This window comes from Perca fluviatilis, chromosome 11, assembly GCF_010015445.1.
Source record: "Perca fluviatilis chromosome 11, GENO_Pfluv_1.0, whole genome shotgun sequence".
NCBI classification, from domain to species: domain Eukaryota; kingdom Metazoa; phylum Chordata; class Actinopteri; order Perciformes; family Percidae; genus Perca; species Perca fluviatilis.
In genome coordinates this window covers 11,802,371-11,825,543 of record NC_053122.1, presented here as the reverse complement: position 1 = coordinate 11,825,543, position 23,173 = coordinate 11,802,371, and the positions used below count along the sequence as shown (strand labels likewise).

At 41.6% G+C, this 23,173-nt stretch overlaps 1 protein-coding gene across 11 annotated transcripts in view; it reads right to left on the bottom strand.

Moving 5' to 3' along the window:
• The window catches only part of rnf220a (ring finger protein 220a), a 152,378-nt gene that overhangs the window by 48,951 nt on the left and 80,254 nt on the right, over positions 1-23,173 (bottom strand). For 7 of the 11 annotated variants that reach the window (XM_039815308.1, XM_039815310.1, XM_039815306.1 and 4 more), the window contains exon 2: positions 4,535-4,753. The exons of the other annotated variants lie outside the window; for them this stretch is intronic. In XM_039815308.1, coding sequence (XP_039671242.1) covers positions 4,535-4,753 — 219 coding nt within the window. The remainder of the gene's footprint in view (positions 1-4,534; positions 4,754-23,173) is intronic. 11 annotated transcript variants of the gene reach the window in all.

Sequence of the window (23,173 nt, the reverse complement as noted above, 5' to 3'; positions counted from 1 at the left end):
AAGAGGGAAGGTATCAGAGTCCGAGAAGGGAGAGGAGGGGTGAGGAGGAAGAGGGAGAGGGCTGGACAATAACAAGGAAATAGGCCTGACAGGACTTTTTAGTGTTGAGATTCTTCAGTGAAATGCCGGCTGGCGGAGCAAACGAGGGATGGATGGATACGTGGATGGAGGAGAGGAGAGAGGAGGTGTGCATCTCTCTGACAACCATGATGGAGTGTAGGCTTGATCCCCCCCTAATGTGCCAAGATGGATCGTCTCATCTCTCAGACTTTCTTTCCCTTCTAGCTTCCTCTCTCAATCCTTCCTTCTGTCTTTCTACTTTGCTCGATTTCTCGCTCCCTCCATCTCCTATTTTCCTGCTTTCACCCTTTTGTTTCTCTTTCCAGATCTCTTTCTTTTTCTCTCTGTATTCAACCCGACCATTCCTCTATCACTCTCTCCTCTTTCACTGTCTTCTATCTTTTTCATCTCTGTCACTTGATCCACTTAATGGCTCTCGCTGGTTTTTGTTCATGTCACAAAAGCATATCCACTGACTTTTTGCATCTTCTGTCTGATTTATTTACTGGCTGCTATAGTATTGACATGGACACTTTGGCTGGTCTAACTCAATCCAAAGAGTCCCTAATTCCTATTGTACATGTAATTGTGTGACTTAGTCTGGGCAATGTATACGAGAATACTTTTTCCAGCAACAATGCACTTGCATATCCTCTATTGTCAAAGCCAATCACAGATATGAAAGCATATGAAACGTCATTGTGTTTAAATATGTTTCAGAGCTGAGAAACAGAAAGAGTCGTTTTCTGTAGCAGACATCTGAAACATATCAGTGCAAGATCATCAAGTATTAAGCTAATAAACCATGTTAAGTATGTTTTTTTTAAGATTTCTTTAAGCTAATAATGATTCAAAAAGTTAAAGAACTAATAGAACCCATACTTAAGAAGAAAGAAGATATTTAATTAATAAAATAATGAGGAATACACACACACGCATGCACGCACACACACACGCACACACACACACACACACACACACACAAATTAGACAAGTAATTAAAGACACAGATGGTGATGTGGAGAGAGCTAGATCATACGCAAGAGTGGAGAGCAAAGAGGGTGAATCGTCCTATTTCCATCCCTTCTTTCTTTGCAGTTGTATTGTTTGACATTTGATCATACTTTCATCCTAATATTCACGTTTTTCTTCAATGCTGTGCGGGCGCACACGCACACACACACGCGCACACGCACACACGCACACACACACCTTCTCTACCTCTTACTCTCTCTCTGTCTCTCTATGTCTCTCTCTGTCTCTCTCTATGTCTCTCTCTGTCTGTCTATGTCTCTCTACCCTCTCCTGTGTTGCTTTGGTCCAGATGAAGTGGGAATCAATAGATGCTAGATAGCGCAGGCTCCCAGTCACAGACTACAATGAGCTGAGGTAAAAGGCCACCTCCAGAGAGGACAGGGATTGTCAGCTCAATACTCACTCTCAATGGGGCCAGAGATAAAAAACCATTTGGGGTGTCCTCATGGCTCAATGGGCTAAGAGGCAAACCATGTACACACAACACTGTTGGTCCAAATCCTATTTAATGACCTGTATTGCGTGTCATCCTTTCGCTTTTATCTCGCCCATCATTCCTTTCGCTCGGGAAACAAGAGATTGTATGTGGGACTGTTCTTGAAATCAAAAAATAAATCAAAAAAATATCTCATGTATGGCTTTAGACTGAATATTGTGCTGCAGCAATCAGCAATTTAAGGAACCTTTTGCTTTAAATGTGTACTCTTTTAAAACTAGTTGGATGGAATATTTAAAAAGAAACAGAAATGTTGGAATTGCCATGAACTTGACCATTTTCTATCTTTTAAGTCTGTTGCAGGGGATTGCATACACTTGTAAAGTATACACACAATCAGCTAATGAACACTGAGCATGTAAACTGGATTTAAGCACAACAATAAGAGTCAGAAAAGAGGAGAGCCAAATTTATGAGTTGGCACACATACAGTATGTTGGTGGCCACACACACACACACACACACACACACACACACACACACACACACACACACACACACACACACACTGCAACATCCACACTCACAAAACACACAAGCACATTTCCCAAATGGAATTACAAAGTGTCTACATGTAGAGGCTGTTTTTCTGTCCTTGAACAACTGTCTTCTCCTTGTGTGTGCAAATACACACACACACACACACACACACACATACACACACACACACACACACACACACACACACACACACACACACACACACACACACACACACACACACACACACACACACACACACAGCCATTCCCCTTCCTTGTTGTTCCCCTAAATGAGTTTTCTGACATGCATCAAGTGTTTATGCCCGCTACCCCTCTTTTCTCCTCTTCCCCTCCTCTACCTCCTCCTGCTTTTACCCCCTCCCCTCGCCACTCGTCCGGCCGGTTAGCTATAACACCCGCCAACATCGGTAAACAAGGAAATCTCTCAGCCGCGGCCCGGCGTGTAACCGCATTACCGCGCCCGATAACCTCTTCAAATAATGTGCGATAAGGGGAATTTGATTTGATTCACGGGAAGGGAAAGAGGGGCCACTTCTGCTCCCCCTCAATCTATTTCTTTTTCTTTCCGTTATTTCTTTCCTTCTCTTTCTTTCCCTTTCCTCTCTCCCTTCACACCGCCATCCTCTCTTCTTCTTTTCACTTAGCCCAAGGGGTCCAGCCCTCCTCCTTCCCTCTCATCCCCCCTTATTTTACCCCCTCTCCAGAATGACACCGCCTCGCATCCACAATCAAATAAATCCCACCGAGGTGTCAGCCTTCATTTCGACTCTCCCCTCTCTACTCCCCAACCAACGCAAGGTGAGGTGAGAGGCCCCCGTAAAGCCATCATCTCCATAATGGCAAATATGAGCCCTAAAGCCCCAAACCAGGGGCCGCATTAACACAAATGGGACTAGCAAGGTGTGTGTGTGCGTCTCCCAGTGAGGTGATATGGTTTTTTCTTAAGTGAGCTGTGATTTAAGCAGGCTAGACACTAGGCTGATCACTAGCTCCGTGTGTGTGTCTGTGTGTGTGTGTGTGTGTCTGTGTGCAAAACAGATGAGGCTGTGCGGCTCATTCAGAGGACATTTGATGAAATGGAACGGGGGTCAACTTCAGTTTGCCACCCGTGCTGCGTTGCGCTTCTCCGTGCATGTGTGTTTCCTGTGTCTGTCTGACCGCACGTGTGTGTGTGTGTGTGTGTGTGTGTTTGCACGTTCTCACTCCCTGACAATGATGCATGGCGCTTTTAAATAGCACTCCTCCACGCCCTGCTCAAAACTCATCACCAGGCTCTTTCACTATCCCTCCCCTCGCTCCCTGGGGTTGTCAGTTTTAGAAAAGCAAATGAAATGTCGGCGTGGTGGAGAGGAAGGATGAAGAGATGGCTGGATAGAGGGATAGAGAGGGGAAAGGTGTGTGTGTGTGTGTGTGTGTGTAGTAGCAGTAGTAGTAGTGTGGATGTGTTTGCTGTCTGTTTGCTGACATGCTGCACTGTGAGAAAGAGTGAAATGTAAATCAGAAGATGCATTCATTTTACATGGACAGGACATTTTGGCAACATGGGAACACTGTGACTGTTTCTACATGTAGGATATTCTTTCATTATGTCATAGGGAAAAGGTTTGGGCCTTGGTAGACAGCATTTTTGGGCCCACTTTGCTCTTTAATAGAAACTAAAAATTGAAAGAAATGTATATGAAATTTGGAGGATTTAGGTAAACAAACGTGAAACGCCAAGATAATGTGTCATAAATCATCAGCTGCCTGGTTTTAAACATACGCTGATAAATGGTCATCCGATGATCCCTGTGTGTGTGTCAGCATGTGTAATGTGGGTTTTACTCCTGGGACCCTGCTGCACGTGTGTATGTGTGTGTGTGTGTGTGTGTGTGTGTGTGTGTGTGTCTGTCTGAAAGACAGCAGCGTGATGCTGGTGAGGTTATCTCCAACTACTGACAGCTGTTTATTTAATCAATCACCTTGTCAGTGTGTGTGTGTGTGTGTGTGTGTGTGTGAGTGTGTTAGAGAGACACAGTGGCGAGGAAGAAAGAAGTAAATTAATGGAGCATTAACCAAGCGCTGACCCACAGAGCAGAGGCACAACTAGCCGCTACAGGCTAAATCTCAATTCAAGAGCCCTATCACGCACACAACACACAACACACAACACACACACACACTTTTGCAGGAAAAAGGAAAGAAAAAAGATATATATTCTTGAAGGATTACTAATTCTTTCTTGTGCTATTTAAAATCTTATGTTATAACTCACACTTTCAAATATGTCATAATGATGGCATTCGGTATGATTTTTGAGAATGAAAAGGACTTGGATCTTCTAATCCTGCATTTTTCCTCATTGTTTTATTTGTTGGTGTATAATAAAATTGCCATTGAAAAAGAGATACAATGAAAGAAAGATCATTTTAAGATAATTTTTTATTTTATTTTCACTGACCTATGCCCTCTCTCTTCTCCTCTCTCTGCTGACTGTCTGTATTCCATTTCTCCTTCCTCAGCTGTCCGGAGGAGGGGGGATATCTGACGGAGAGGTGTGGGTGTGAGGCCTGTTGGCAATCATTTCCATCCCAAAGGGGCCTCATCACGACAGGTACGTGCCGCGTCAGTTGGCAAAGAGGGGCATCAGCAAGTTTGAAATAGACAGCCTGACTCAGCCCTAATCACCACACACACACACACACACACACACACACACACACACACACACACACACACACACACATACACACACAAATTGTTTGAATTGACTCTAAAACTTCTATCTTCTATTAAAAGGATTAATAATTAATAAATTAATCTTGAGAAGTTAATTTTGTTCACCTTTCTCTCTGACAAACAATCTGGCTGCATGTCAGTGCAACAGCCCCACCACACTTTGAACTGACAGCAACTGGTACTCAGAGACAAACACCTACAGAAATAAGGCTGCCCTTCACATTGCCTCTTTATGAGTTATCTCTCTCTCATCTATTCTCCCTTTTTCTTTTATGTTCTTTCCTTTCCCTCTTCCCCCCTCTTCTCCGATTCCACCCTCTTCGGTCCTCTCTCTATCTCTCGCGCCCTCTCATTATCTCTCTCCCTGCTGCTTTCATATGGTCTAGCAGCTGAATTAATTACCAAAGCCAATTAACGCTAGATTGGCTGATGTTTTAACTAATTAGCTTTAATGAGGGTGCCATGGCTGCCTGCACTGTGTTAATTGAATCCTAACAGTGGAGGAGGAAGCCTGTGGAGGCAAAATGAGAGGGATGGATGGATGGATGGATGGATGGATAGATAGACTGAGGCATGTGCACACTTACATATGTACACAAGCTGTTATTGATAATATTTAGAGCACATCGCAGGAACACCCACTCTGTTGTTGCTTCTGGTTTGTCATTAACATTATTGGCCTTTATGTATTAAATACACTCACACACATACAGTCATAGAGAAATAAAGAGGGGAGGATACGATAAAAATAAAGCAATATGATTATGTTATGTCACTGTGTGCATCGCCCTCATTTGCTGGGTAAAAGTTTGTCTTAGCTAACTGGGTTTTCTTAATAGAACTCATATCCGCACCTTGGATGTATTTGATATTGCAAAACGTGCCCGGCAAAGAGGAGCAGCAGATTAAAATCTTAGATCAATGTCAATGCTGTCCTCTCTGTGCCAGATTACCTGCTGCGTACCTGCACTTCATCTTCACCTGCCTTGTGATAGCAGGATCATCAGGGATGAGATGTGAAATGTATGCATATCGGAAAGCTAAAGCGAAATTCCACATGAAAGAATGTCATTTAAAAAGTGTGAATATCTCTAGATTAAAAAAAAAAAAATTCACATTATCTGAACAGGCCTACTGTCCAAAGGTGGAGAATGTACATTTTCTAATGGTAGGCCTATTGTGTTTACGTTTGGCAAAGACAATTTCAGGGGTAAAAATAATCAGCCCAAAAAGTAACGAAAACATTACAAAATGTGTTATAGTTTGCTGGGTCACTTTTACATTAAACCTTTATTAAAACCAATCTATTGTGCTTCTTTACAAAAATTATGAAACAAAAAAGTAAAATATAAAATGGCATTGAATCCAACCAAATTGATATGAAATGACTGTAAATCCACAATACAACTATTAAGAGACATGGACCATGTCCTCCCTCTGTGTGTCTGCTCCCATCCTGCTGATCTAAAGACATGAACAAGCGACAGATTGTCTGAGGTGGCTATAAAAATCTGCATGGCCGTGTAAAAGGCTTAATGATTTTAAAGTTACAAGAGAAAAGAGCCTGCGGTTGGTCTCATCCATCAAGTCTAGCACCGGCGTCTTCGCCAAATGGCCCTGCCACCTAACCTGGCGCTTAGCAATGCAGTGCCAAATACACCCTCCCTCTCTTACACATTTTGTCTTTGTCCCACTAGGATTGGATTATTTCTTTCCTTACTCTTTGTATCTCTTTCACCTCCTCTGTCACCTTGTATTTTTTTAACCAGTTCTTCCTCTTCTCTTGCAGTCTTTTTTTTTCTATCTAAGCAGCCAAAATAATTTCTCTTATTTTAGAGAAACACTGAAGAGTCCTGGATAATTTAATAAAAAAATAAAAGGGGTATTGTGAAAGTCCTTCCATCTTTATCTAAAAATATCCCAAAACGCTAAAAAATTTTTTAAATATATTTGCAGGGAAACACACCACAGCTGCTGAATTGATTCAAGATTGGTAAATTCATATATCAAAATCAACTGCAAGAGCACTCGTTCCCTACATGAATCACACATTTTCAACACATTGTGCTCAATATCTTGAGAAATCAAGTTGAGCTCTTTACAGCCATTGCGAGATTGTGAGCGAGTGTATTATATCATCTTAAAGCTCCCTTTAGACCCTTGGGCACCTCCTTAACCACTTCCCACTGCAGCAACCCCCCCCCCCACACACACACACACACACACACAGACACACACACCTTGCAATAAGGTTCCTCTTACACGTTTACCCTTTGACCTGTTCTTGCAAACCGTAATCAATAGCACAATTTCCTCTGTTTCTCTTACCCGCTCGGATATCAGTGCATATGTTCAAGGTAACAGTAAGATGGAAGGACCAAATAAAGAACAGAGAAGCAACAAGATACGTTCTCTCCTGTCAGTGCTGAGCTTCCGTTCACGAGGATAAGACACTTATCAAATCCATGTTAACACTCACAGGCACCTATCCCACATGAGATGTGGTCATGTTGAGAAGAGGAGCGGGGATTTTCATGCTCATGTGCACAAATTCAGAGGCAGAACCTTATCTGCACTTTTTTTTTTTTTTTTTTTTTTAAAATTTATTTTCTCAATTTTGTTAATTCATGCTAAATGAGAAAGTAAGACCTTGACAAGATTGTCATCAGTGTAATTGCACTTTGTCTTTTCAATTACACGACAGATTCTTAGGAAGTCAGATTTTTGCTAATAAAAGCTACGGACAAGGATTGCGTTGCATGTTTTCTTATTCTTTATGGAAATCACTGGTTAACATTTCCTTCTTTTTCATTTCAACAATGCATATGGTAAAAAAAATAAAAATAAAAGATTGAGATAGCTATCATTAGAACATTTAGATTCGTGGTTTCTATTAGTGACACTGATGTCATTCAGACACAATAACAGCTCTAAACACACATAGATATACAGCCGTGGTGACAACAATAGCCAAATGTAAATCAGATAAATAGATGAAATTGAACAGTCATTCAAACAGCCCTATTCAACTCGGAAGCCCCATGAGCCCTTTGTACAGCAGATGCTGTTGCAGGTTAGTGTGTGTTTGCGAGAGTGTGTGTTGGGTTGTCAACGATTGAGGAAAACCTATTTCCTCTTGCTGAATCCCCGGCTCTAAATGATGGATTGATATCTCTCTCGCTGTGGATTATATGCGCATATATGTGTGTGTGTGTGTGTGTGTGTGTGTATATGTCACTAGCCCTCTCAGCCTCTTGCTGCCTCTCCTCTCAGGCCCTTATCAGCTCTTGTCACAAACAGAGGATAGGGGATAATCCTTCATACAAGGGGAGCAGTCTGGCCTTCCATCTATCTAGCTGTCTGTCTAGCTGTCTGCTATATTACCCCTCTCGCCGGAGTGTCACCGGAATAGAAATCAAACGGACACAAAGCAAACTTCCTGCATCTGGGTAATCTCTGTTGGCACCGACTTAGATGGCAAGTTTAATGACAACAAAACTCACAGTGTTTTGTACAGACTTTGGCCAGAAGTTTAATGCAAATATGTTGTAATTATTTGCACTGACAACAAACATTTAAGTTGAGAGTTTGTTGATGGGAATTCCTTGGGTGTCAGTTGTCCTATAGTTGAAATAAAAAATAAAAATAAAAAAAAAGGAACACAGATCTCTTAGGAAAATGACTGCAACCCCAGATAATGAAAACTTTCCTTAGTTCCTGGTCAGGCCTATGCCTTGGGGTGCTGTGTTGTGGTTTGGGTGCTTGCCACGTCTTCATGACAGTGGGTGTTGCGGGTCACCCCGAGTTCCCAGAATCAGAGCATTCCCTGGCACCACACTGGACCAGACTACAAGAGTGTGCTTGTGAGAACACGACTTTCACAACATTTCATAATGTCACAGAGAAACATTTATACACAACTCACATAATATAATTTATATGAGCACTTTTGTTCTAAAATGAGATTTAAGAGACCAGTAAAAATAAAAATACAACAACATGAAAACATTAGGACAAACTGTTACCCACACTGACTTGTACCGCTTGAGAAAAGACCCATTCCAGATGGAAAATGTTGTCTTATTATTTTGGTTGAGCCTAAAATACATGACTACTCTATACCCACAGTAAATTCTTTGTAAAGCCTCTGTCTCTCTGTCTGTCGCTGATTCCCAGTATAATAATACAAGACAGAAATGGGGAGGGGCGGGGGGGGCACATGTGAAAAAATAGAACCGGTTGATAGGAGCAGCTCAAAAATGTCTATCTGCTGGAGTGGGGTATTGCACAGGTCACACCTGAGGCTATTTTGTCTGTGAGTGTGAGTGTGTGTGTGTGTGTGTTTGCGCGTGTGCGTGCGTGTGTGTGCATTTGGGACAAATAAGATACAGTGCGATTGCATCACACAGCTGCAATTGGACATCATTGTGATGGTTATGAATCTGCTATCTCTCTGCCTATCATCTCTTCCGCCATCCCTACCTTCTCGTTTCCTGTCCTTTCCTTTCCTCGCTCTGCCTGGTGATAATATCACATTGTCCAATAGAGGGGGCTGTTTCTCTACACTTTGCTCGTGTCTCCATGTCCATCATTTAGTTTACACCTTTAAAATGTATTGGCTTAAATTATTATTAAAGTATTTCCAAAACATTTTCACTTGTGTCAGGATTTGTGTTATATTTTAATCCACTAACACAAGAATAAAAATCAAATCAAACTACATAAAAGCGAAAGCAGTTTATCGTTCCTAATTTTTAAGAAACTTTGTGGAATTTATTTTACAGCACATTCTCTTTCTCTCTCTATCGCTCTATTTTTCTTCATACTCATTCATTCATATCATATCGACCTCATGTGATAATGCAATAACTATGTATGTCCAATATTTTTAGATAATATGCAGGATTAAGTGTTGGGTGGGCTGAAAAAACAAACGTGGTGCAGCTTTGTCACTAAACCGAAGACGCTGAGGGTGTTTTTCTTAGCTCATGAAAAGTTGTTTGGGAGTTACATGGTTTTTACTGGACAGCTCTCTTACTCTCGAGTTCTGTATGCAGACAGCTTGGAGGTTTTGAACTACACACACACACACACACACACACACACACACACACACACACACACACACACACACACACACACACACACACACACACACACACACACACACACACACACACACAGGGTTGAGAGGACAGGTCTGCAGCTCAGATCAATAGAAAATTAAAGAGGCTGAAATGGTTTCTGCTAACATATTAACCCCTCTTCTCTTTTTCCCTTTCTTCTCCTTCATTTTCTATCTTATCCATCATCACTCCCTCTCTTACTCTTTTTCTCTCTGTGTCTCTGGCCCTCCCCTAATAGCCTGTGCCACTGACGGCAACAGCGTTTCGAGCAACTTGAGCATAGGTTTTAGTGACAGAGAGAGAAGAGATGTGTTTTTTTGGAGTTTGAGCTTTAAAAACGGCGAGAGACGAGAGTGAGATGGTCGGATGAAGGGACGGATGGAAGGATGGGGGCAGTAATAGCACCGAGACGTCAGGGGCTTTGGATACTCTCTCTGGACAACCACACACACACACACACACACACACACACACACACACACACACACACACACACACACACACACACACACACACACACACACACACACACACACACACACCCACCGTCTGGGGACTCAAATCTCAGAGCAATTTTCTGGCCAGATGATTGGCAGCTTGATGCGTATTCTTCCCCTTACAAGACTGGCTGATAACTCCAACTATCCCATTCCACGCCAGCATCCCTCCCTCTCCTTTTCTCCCACTCTCACCATCTTTTTTTTCTTTTTGTCGCTGTGACTCTCTCTCAGCACCCCCATGCCCCGACCCCTCCTTCTCCCCTCTCTCATCCCTCTTTCCATCCTCCTTTTCCCTCCTCTCGGTCTCTCTCTCTGGGCCTGTTGTGGGGCTATTACAATGACAGAGGCGATAAGGGACATTTATCACATGTGCGGCGGGGTGAGCGAGAGAAAGCCCTCAACAGGTCTACGGGGAGGAACACACACACACACACACACACACACACACACACACAAATGTCCAGAAACACACACATTCAGCATTGAGACATACAGAAATATACACACTGCATGCACGCAAATGTGCAAGTACCCGTGCACATTAATGCACACAGACAGATAAACAGTCAGAGGTTTTACATGCTTGCACACAAATGCACACTCACACACACACACGCACGCACGCACGCACGCACGCACACACACACACACACACACACACACACACACACACACACACACACACACACACACACACACACACACACACACAGAGTGAAACAGTGAATCATGCTCCTTTCCCCATTTTGTATTTTGCAGTTGACTGAGGCCAATTTCCCATAATTCAATACAGTTGAAAAATGAAACCCCGGTAAATCGCTACAGCGATTTTACAGATCCCCGCTTATCCTCATAATTCATTATTTCCAAACTGTAACAACATTACATTTCATTTGTAATGCTCCGCCTGCCTCAGCCATTTGCCAATTGTTATATCTTATTGTTTTCCCTCTCCAAGGGGGATAAAAGTGAGTTATTGGGGGAGAAATGGCGGCTGGTTGGGTGGCGGGCTGACTGTCCCTGGATCTGCCCCGTCTTCCTCTCCATCTGTCTGTCTGACTGTCTCACTAACTAACTGGCTGCAGTGAGCACGCCCACACTGAAGAGGCACAGGAGAACAGTACAAGTTGTTGTTTTCATTGTGGCGATGTGATAATGAGCCTATTGTTTGCAGCCTTACAGACACACACGTACACAGACTGACTGCACTATTGTTTTTCAGCACCGTGGTACAGTCAGATCCACAGCTGGATCGGTGCAGGGCAGAGACTGGGACAAGGATGGGGTGAGGATGAGGAGGAGATAAGGAGTTAGGAGAGAAAGAAGTTTTGAATGTAAAATCTTTATTTGCAAAGTAACTAGTAACTATGTCTGCCAAATAAATGTAGCGCAGTAAAAAGTATACATTTGTGTTTCAAAAGTAGAGGAGTAGAAGTAAGAAGTAGCATAAAATCGAAATACTCAAGTACTTTAAAGTGTAGGTTTCAGCAAATAGTGTACTTGGTTAATTTCCACCACTGATACAGGATATGTTTTTTCTCTAGCCTTTTTTTTGTTTTACATCCTGCTTTCACTCACACTATTTTGTCACATGTAAATTCTTGTGTTATATAATGGCTGCTGCTAATGATGAGCTTCTTACTGTACTTGGATATGGATGGAAGGTTTCTTTGCCAAATGTAAAACATCTAATTATAAACTAATAAGAGTTGAACACAGATCTATCTTTGGAATTGCCCATTTTCCAATTTTCAAATATTAAAGAGAAAGAATATGATGTCAATAAATGTCCAGAAAATGCAATAATTTTATCACATGGGATAACATACTTTACAGGCACAATTCTTTGTAATCACTTTTTAATTTTTTTTTTTTTATCAATCTAACTGCCTGGTAAAAAAAAACAAGACCTACTATCGAAGCAAAAAAAAATAAAAACTTATGCAAATTAAAACATTATACTGCAGCCCGTAAGCTTTTTGTCAATACTACAGAGAAATATCCTTTCACACCAGAGATGACTCGAGAAGGGCGTCTGCAATATTTACAGCTTCAAAAAGATATTCTTCAAATAGGAAAAAAAAAAGTCACACACAGATTAAATACTGGAATCGCCATTAATTTGAGAGCTAAAAACATGCTTTGATGCTTTCTCACACACACACACACACACACACACACACACACACACACACACACACACACACACACACACACACACACACAAAAACTTCCTCCTGCGATGTCCCATTCATCACAGCTGTAGCCCCTATCCAGCCCTGCCCATGTTACTGTACCCTGTCACACTGCTGGCTAAACAAACTGCTCCTTGATGTATGAGGGCCTACACCGGCCATAAACTTATTCACTTTTAACTAGCATGCTACCGGCCTGGCACGGCCAGACATCACCTTTACTGTGGGTGTGTGTGCGTGGCGTATAAAAACTGCCTGTGAGAAATTAACCCCCTGGGTACCGCTTCATAACTCACTCCTCTCTTTCTTTCCTCTCTCCTTCTCCTCCCTATCCATCTATCTTTATTCCTCAGCCCAGGCATTAGTCCTTTATCTATTACCCATTACAGTGTGTATGTGTCTCTGACAATAGAGGAAATGGCTCAGTGGTTGAAGAAGAAGGAGAAGTAGAAGAAAAATAGCAGGTCTTATACTATGTCTTGCTGGACGACAAGCGGTTTCCTGTTAGTGAAGGAACGGCGAGGGTAAGTGTGGACATCAGTCTTAATGATGTCTCTTCTTTTTCTTCCTCTCTTTTTCTTCTCTTCTCAGGAAGCAACCACTGCTTTCTTTTTTTCTCCTTTATGGAGTACATCCAGATAAGACAAGAGAGTATAACCAAGGTATAACCAACATCAGGTTTATGGTTGAGCTTGTCACGTTGGCACCCTGGCACATGTGTGTCAAACCCCCCCCCCCCCATGTATCTCCCTTATCTCCCATGATGCTTTGCTGTTTTATTGACTATGTGTATTTATTGTCTCCAGTCAGTCTGGAGTCTATCAGATGACGCGCTAATCTGGCAGAATGAGATTAACTATTAATTGATAGCTGCAGCGTTATCAATAGCAATTGCTTCCTCCCCATTAATGCACAATACACGCACGGATGCACACGCACGCACGCGCCCACACACACCCACACACACACACACACACACACACACACACACACACACACACACACACACACACAGCAGGTAGACTTGCACACATACTGGGGCAAACATGTAAACAAGCACAAACGAAAGCGCACACACGTCTTCCCCACCGACACACGCACCACATCAAGCAGCACCACCTATGCACACAGCTAGTAAAGGTTAATTACGTCGTTTTTTTTCCACTGCTTTATGACTGCAGTAAGTTGGAACAGCATGGGCCCTGTTCTTATCAAGCAATAAATTCATTAGTGGCTAACACACCTCACTGGGGCAGCTCATTTAGTTCTGACAAACAAGATTAGAAGACAGCGTGGGCAAGAGGGTTGATCTGGACAGAGAGCTGTAAGAGCATAGGACATGGACGTAGACACGCAGGAAGACACTATCTATTTAGTATTAGGACACAGGCTGCTAGCTAGCAGAGTTAGTCAGCTAATCTGGAAAGCCAGCCAGCGACTCAGCCATGTTTTTTTCTCAACCTGATTTTTGTTTTACATCCAGCTTTTGCCAACACTATTTTGTCACATGTTACTGCTAGTGTTATATAATGGCTCCTGATAATGTTGAATTCCCTACTGTAGGCTACTTGGATATGGATTGAGGGATTTGTGCCAAATATGATACATTAAATTATAAACTTAAAAAAGCTAAACATGGATCCATCTTTGGAATTGCCCATTTTCCAATTTTGGAATAAAAGAGAAAGAATTTGATGCCATTAAATGTCCAGAAAATGCAATCATTTTTACTAACCAACCAGTAAATGCAGTTAATGTGTAGTATGATACAGTAGTAATTTCTTTTGTATTGTAGGCTATATGTTTAATGTGGTTTTGTTCTTAGGGGAAGAACAAAATGTGTAATCAGTGTTTACAGTTATGAGAAGTTTAGCAGAGCAGTAGGCCTAAGTTAAGGCATTACAGCCCCGTTGTCAGTCAAATTTTACTGACTATTGACATAAATATGTTTTGCACAGGCATGAGTTGAGTCAGGTGAGGTTAAAATGGATTTGTTGAGGGGAAATAAATAGTAGTGGACAAGCCTCATTTCATTTAAGTGTAATAACCCTTACAAACTCAGACAAAGGCACACACACACACGCACGCACGCACGCACGCACACACACACACACACACACACACACTATTTTCTTTAAACACACACTGCTAAACCAAATATAGATGTACTCACCTCTTCTTGTTGAGTTAAATTGGCAAATATCACCTGCTATGTACATAGGCAGACAGGCTCCTTCACACACACACACACACACACACACACACACACACCACACACACAAAAACACACACACACACACACACACACACACACACACACACACACACACACACAAACACGCATACACACACACACAACACCTTTTTTCATGTCAGATGAAACGGGTGCCAGCTAGATGTCTGCAGGCAAATCAAAAATTCTATCAATCACAAGGTGTCATCATTAGGGCTTATCGTACACACAGGATGTGTCTTTGTGGGCGTCTGCTGTTGGTAAGTACACACACACACACACACACAAACAAACAAACACACACACACACACACACACACACACACACACACACACACAAACACTCATACATGAAGCATACACCCATATAGGCATATAGTCAGTTTAAGCAGAAATATGCACACAGTCGGCCTCACACACATAAAAAGAAATGTAAATATATGTATGTATTACCCACCCACTCACACACTTCAGGCACAGCACTTTGTACTGCCACAGCGTTGGGATTTTCAACTGTGTCTCATTTCAATTTCAGTTCGCGAGCAGGCAGACCAAGAGAGTAACAAGCTGATAAGTTTACTTTCAATACGCGATTCAGAGCATATTGGAGAAATCACTAGATATGAAAGCGTAGCCTTAAGCACGCCAGAAGGCCTCTCATTTATTAAAGACAGACTCAGTGCACTGGCTATAAACACTGTGTTTTCCCCACTGACTTGAAGGCATTCATGGTGACATGTGACACCAAGTTGAAGCAGAATTCAGCTCCTATTCAAAAGTTGTAGAAAAGTGTAGATGAATATCATGAATGCATAATCAAACAGAAGTGCTGTGTATGTTGTATCTGTTTTTGTGAGTCTGAATTCAGAACTCCATTGACAAAAGTAACAATTTTTAAATGATGTTTGTGTTGTGTTGTGCAGCTCAACACGTTTCTATGCAAAAATAGTGGTACAATTAAAGTATATAAGGTTGCATTTGTTATATGTTTGTATTAAGATCTCATATACAATGTTTGGTTGTTAACAGTGAAACCCAATTTTTTTATTTTATTTTCTAACAGCTGTAATGCGCATGTACTTAAATAGTAATTCATGGACCTTATTAAGGAAGTATGGTTGTCATATCGAGGCTTACATGGTGATTCAGAACAAACAAACAAAAACATAATGTAGGACTCATAAAACTAATTTAAGGTCATAATAATGATCCTTGTTATCCACAGCATTTTAAGTGAACTAATGCACCAAAATACCTGTGAAGTCATACAAAATAATTTGGGAGAGTTATGATGGTGCTAACTCAGATATACCCATTTAGGTGAATTATTAAGGAAACTTATCATGTATTTAGGGAGCAGGGGAGCCGTGTTTAGGCCCAGTGTAGTGATCCAGGGCAAACACAAAACAGCAAGCTTATTTACAGACTGAAATGAGAGGCAGATCTTTCAGGATCAAGCGCTCTGTTTGGAGGAGGGATGCCCTCATTATAAACTACCTCTAAGCGCTCAGTCAGACACACAAACACATACATGCAGACAGCAAATCATCTATTCTGTGTTGTTTTAAACTATTTTCAATCCTGCACAAATTAGGCCTGTGGTCGAAGCATATTACTGTCATAATTTGGAGACACATTTTAAAAAACAAATATGTAGCCTATATACAGAGAAAAACTGTATTGAGTGTCATGAGTGATTTATTTTTTCTGGAAGCAGCCTTAGTTTTGCAATAGAAGGAAGAGGTTAACCCACGTTGCCCTGACAGTTCATACTGCAGTGTAGCTACAGTCTGTCCGTTATCTCTCCTGAAACCACACGCAGCACACAGCCCTTTCTCTTCACTGCAACGGCTCAGCAGGTGCTGGTCCTGTAACAGTGTGTAGTTACAGGAAGTGAGTACAACATACACAGATGAGGGGATTAGCTAACATTGTGGTGGAAGGGAGGAAGGAAAAAAGATTGGGTGATAGAACAGACAGAAAAGAGTTGGGAGGTGTAAAGGTGTGTGTGTGTGTGTGTGTGTGTAAGACTGTAAATCAGACCTTCATAACATGAACCGCAGGCACACAGAGTCGTGTTACTCTGTTTCTACTAGTGAAAACGCACCGCAAGCACAAACACACACTCTCTAAGTTAGACTACACTTAAATAATATTATAATACTTAAATGTATTATTAGCATGAATTTTATGCTGAAAATACTGGAAATTAATGAAATGGTATATATCAGTATAGAGATATGATTGTATTTTTTGTTCGATTCTGTTCAACGGTGCCATATGTGTGAACAAATCTGTTCTCATCAGCACACAACAGCTCTTATTACACTCATACTACTTCAACAGTCACCAGATGGCATTCATTAGCACACACGCTGACACAAACACACAGATACATGGCACAGAGCATCTTCTGCCCTATTATTCTTATGTCAGTAAACGTGGCCCGGTATAAATCCAAGCCTTTTAGCCATCTTCCACTCACTGTAATATGGCTATCACCATTAGAATACACACACACACACACACACACACACACACACACACACACACACACACACACACACACACACACACACACACACACACGAGGCGTCTTCTCTATAATAAGGCCATCACCATTAAAGCTGTCAGGGCTGGAGTGTTGAGTATTACTGCTGAGAAATTACACCTCACTCACCCTGCATGACACCACGTGACCTGCAAACACACACGCACAAGCACACACACACACACACACACACACACACACACACACACACACACACACACACACACACACACACACACACACACACACACACTCACTCTCCATCTGTCCCCACACACCAATGACTCTATGTGCATGTAATGTTGACTGCTGCATCTGCATGTGTGTGTTTCTCTGTGCATGCCCATCCTTGCAACAGAGTGAATTATACCCACCATGCGCCAGGGGACCGTGTAATTTTCAACTACGAGTCCACAGACCACCACTGTTTGACCCAAACACACACAATAACAACACACACACACACACACACGCGCAGATTACATGTAGCTGGGCGTTATGTTGGGGGCTTTCACCCTGGAGGAAAATTGAGGCAGGAGGTGAGCCTATTTGTGGACCTTAAGACACAGAAAAATGGTAATTTGAAGTGGAAAGGAGAGAGGTTGGCAGGCCCGCCACGCCCACCACCGGCTGGTAAAATAAGAGAGGAGGGTTTGACAAAGTCGGGAGATTGAGGGAGAACAGAGAGAGGACAGGGCCAGAGGCAGAGGGAGGAGGGGGAAAGAAAAGACGGATAGATTGTAAGATTCTCTGATGTTGCATCTAGTAAAAGCTGCTATGTTTTGCAGTTTCCAACATCAATATATCATAAAAGTGCAAAGAAATGTGATAAGTTGGCATCCTTTTAAAAAAATGACAATGGTCAGAACAATTAACCTGTATTTAATCACAGTGGCATCAGCGTCTGTCAAGAGGAAATCAATTCCCATGAGCACAGTAGCTTCCTGTTTTAATCATGGTAGTTGCTTTTTGACATCGCTGTTCATCTAATGTACATTTTAAAATCATTTATTTATTCTTTTAGTCTAAATGTTTTAGTCTGTTTAGTTTTAAACCTAAAATCAATATTTCTTATGAATGTATATTGCAGCATGAAGGGAAACCTCCCAGCATGTGTCAGGGCAACAGACTCATGAACATAATTTTCATTTTATGTGTAGTTTATGTGTTCCTGCATTGATACTGGTGTTATTGTGTTTTACATTGTTTTCTACAAAACTGTCACTTACGTTCTATTATACAATTAGTTAATTAGAGTAAATGGGATTAGACCATTAGTGATGCTGTGTACAGTTGGGGACATGTTCCTCGATGTGACAGACTTGGGCTCAACAGTGTATTGGCTATAATGAGGGCCAAAGACCCTAGCTCTTCTTATTGTCTTTAATCACTGAACCTTACAGGGCTCTTGATTGACAGGCCAACCTTGCAGTGCATGTGAAAATACACTTTTAAATATGATCACTTCCGATGCAAGGAAAAGTCATTTTACAATTCAAGTAGTTCAAACGGTTTGACTTCCTAAACTTTTTAAAGTTGGGTCAAGCCTAATTTTTTGCTACATTGATGTTAAATGTGAACATCATTGTTTTCACGACAGCAATTCATTTTCTTTTGAATCATTCATGAACAAGGACACGTGGTATTGACATCCATAAACTGGCATCTTTTTGAGGGGAAATGTGACAAAATGCTGTCTAAATATGTGTTTGGTTGAATCTAAGCAGATTTCTAAAACCATGAAACACAAACAGAGACACACAATGTGCCTGGAGTGAGTGCTGACGTATTTATCACATTAGTATTAGACCTTCTCAGTGTCACCACAATCCTCACAGCTGGTGTTGACATGCGGTCCCCCGCAGCACCCCCGAGGCCCTGCGTGAGTGTGTGCTTCTGTACGAGTGCGAGAAATCTTTTTTTTCTATTCCCTACAGCGATAATTTTCTCTGTGTTAACAAAAAAGCTCTTCTCAACAAAACATGTGCCATAGAGTAGCATGCCAAGGAAAAAGAACAACAAATAAATGAAAGAGGGGGACAAAAGCAATGAAAAAGAAGGAGACAGAGAACAGGACGAGAATTAGGATATAAGAGGGGATAGCAGGGTCAGCGAGCGACAAGGGAGAGACAAAGATTGGTGATGCCAGTTTCCATATGACAAGTGGCGACGTTATGAAGATGGACGGGCGGCCGAGATGGAGCGCCTGACCTTTCCCAAAATGCCACATGTCACCGTGCTTTTATGTCACTCCCCGCAAAACAATATGTCAGGGGCATAAAAAATCATTACGCCCTCTCTGAATTATGCTGTTATGGCATACCGCAAAAAAATAATCATTAAGATGACATTATTCCACACTTAACTAGGAGGAGGACGAGGATGGAGAAGGGGGAGGCTCTTTGAATTTATGATTTGTCGTGATTTCATGAGTAACGTAGCCGCCCTGAACCATTGTCGTTTTAGATGTATCGTTATGACTTTTATGTTTTGACGTGGGACTTTGGGGAAAAGCTAAAAGAGCAGCGATGATTGCACAGAGATCATGGGAGGAGATATAACGTTTCACAATGGAGCTGTGCAGCAGTGATCTTATGAATCGACTGTATATTACAGTCTATTTAAAGTGAGCATCTGAAGCTAAGAAAGGCCTCCGAGGAACATTGACTCAACAGAAATAATAAGAGGCGAGTTGGGACCTCTAAAAAGAATCCCTACCTGATGACTGAGCCATGTAATAGTCATCTTACATCTCCATAATATGTCTGTAGGATGTAGTTTCCATTTAAACAAGGATTCTGGGTGGAAAATAAAAGTTCAACACCTACCAGAGAATATTAATATGGATGGAGCATGTCACAGAGGTTTCTCATTTTAAATGAAACTGTGTGACATCCATCCTATGCAAGGGTGTAGGGTCGGGTGACAAGTATGAGAGTATGCTTAAAATGTACATTAATATGAAGCATTGGAGCCAGTGATCGTCTAGAAAAGCTTGAGAGACTTTGATGCAAGTGTTTATATCATGTAGAAAATCATGATTTATAGTAACATTACAGCCTTTGATTTTAGCCATGTTAAAGGGATAGTTGAAAGTAGTTTGAAGTGAGGTTGTATTAAGTACTTATCCATAATCAGTGTATTTCCTACAATAGATGGTGGTTGGCTTGGCCCCAGTTTGGAGAAGCAGGCAGGAGGACAGGCAGGGAAGCTAAGCAATGTACTGCTGTTATTATAGATCACTGCCTCGATCGGTTAGTTTGTTGTGTGTTATTGTGTGAATCCAAACTAAACCCTTTATAACACCAAAGTCACACAACAATACCAAATTAACCTATCAAGGCAACAGGCGATTGACGGCTTCAGTTCCCTGTCAGAAAGGGCTGTCTGACGGCAATGTAAAGCGGTGAAAATATTCTAAATATAGCTTCCCCTTAACGGATATAGATTTTTTTTTTAGGTGCCTTTTTTAGGTTGCTAAAACACGTATTGCTGCAGCCCTTGTCCAAAGCAGTACATTGCTTAGCTTCTGTGCTGATACTCCTGCCTGCTTCTCTAAACTCGGGGCGTGCCGACCACCATCTACTGGAGGAAATGCACTGGTTATGGATAAGTACTGTACGTCATACAACCCCCCCTTTAAAAAAAATCCAAACTATCCCTTTAAAAGGACCTACAAGTTGACACATTCCACAAAACAAAAGCTGCTTAAAAACAACTCCTATCCACAGAATAAGAGCAGTATAGGGATCCTAAAGTACTGGTTCAAGCTGGATATGATTCAAACGGTTCAGACAGAAGCTGGCACAATGATATAGCATGTTAGCTCAGTGGATAGAATGATGCCTTTATGTTCAATTGAACTATTGATCTGAGGCATTGCACAGTGGCAGACTTTGACATTTCGCCTGGTATTTCAGCTGGGAGATGTTCTAGCTTCAGACATTTGACCTATATAACCCTGAACATGACGGCACACAACATACAGCGCACACACACACACACACACACACACACACACACACACACACACACACACACACACAAACACACACACACACACACAAACACACACACACACACACACACACACTCCTGTCCTATCGGTGTGTGCATGTCGTCAGTTCTAATAGTGCCTGACATCAGCAGAATTGAGTTTGGAGTCAATGTGGATGTCCTCTATAAGCCAATCATCCAATCAGCGCTCTCCTGACTATGTGGGTTAAAGGGCAGGGTGATGTCATACTTTCTGACAACATGACAAAAAGCCTATGAGAGAAAGAGAGACAGAGTTTCTCATAGGTTTGGGGTGCTATCATGACACAGTGGTGGACAGAACACACACACACACACACACACACACACACACACACACACACATTAAGGACCCTTCTCCAAATCTGGCAGCCAACAATAAAGCACTCAGTGAAACATTTATGACTTTCATAAACAAGAGCCAGTGATTAATGTTAGCCCTCTTCTTTGGGATTTCTAATAAAGTATGACACATTTACACCCTCGGTCAACGCAGCCAAAGCCCTATTAAACATGTCTGAGAGGATAGATGGCCACAGCGCACACACATTCACACACACACACACACACACACACACACACACACACACACACACACACACACACACACACACACACACACACACACACACACACACACACACACACTCACTTGAAGAAGAAAAGGAAATTAACCAAACAATGCCTTGCTCATGTTTTTCCGTTCAAGTCATAACAATCAAAGCACCCTCATGTCTAATTTGCCGCGACGTTTAAGGCTTCTCTGATTGGAGCGCGCTGCTGGCAGCGAATCTCCTCACCTTCCTGTATAACTGTGATTGTTCTGAAATCGCCTCCTACTTCTACTTGTCTCTTAGTCTCATTTAACAGCTGGACTGCGCAACGAGGCTTGTAAAATCTATAATATATTACCTTGAATATCGAGAGAAAAAAAAACTCGTCTGGCTGAAGAGCCCAATGTCTTTATTTGGCTGTTTCCTTTGTGAAAATGACTGCTTTCTCAGTGAGAAACGGTTGTCGCCAGACTTTGCACCTTTGTGATATTAAAATGACGTACAGTCAAGTGCTGCATTAGTATAACAAAAGAAAATTGAAGTTGTGTTATTATACAATTTCAATTTTACCTTGAACACTGTGGCTTTACGTACTGTACAACCTTTAACTTCACGTCAGAGTAAAAGTTTGAGCAAGGATGTAACAAACAGAAAAAAAAAGTGATTAAAAAGAAGTGTGTGTGAACACTTTTTTCTTGTTTGATGGCTGATTTGATTATATAAATCTCAGTTCCTGGTAGAGCACTCAGGCTGGAATTTTAGAAGTTATCCCAGAAAAAATTAGACAAATACTGTACAGTAGATGTGAGTGCTGGGAAAGGAAAGGAAATGAAAGAAAAAAGGAAGAAAAGGATTTAGGAATTTTCAACCTGGTCTGATTGCTGTTTTCACAGTGTCTTTGAAATCCATAATAAAAAAGTATTTTCAAGTTAAGACTATTCAATTTAACAGGAGCTTAGTCTACATATTTAGCTCTGCTGTAAAGAGAATTTGAGTCATGTTCAAATTCAAAAGGTCAAAACATACCAAGCTGTCTAAGCATGGAAAACTCAAATGTAATCTTCCTTTTTGGACTGTTCCTGTTGCTAAGTCTCCCTGTGTCCTTAGGGCTATTTGGATGCAAGTATGCGTGTGTGTGTGTGTGTGTGTGTGTGTGTGTGTGTGTGG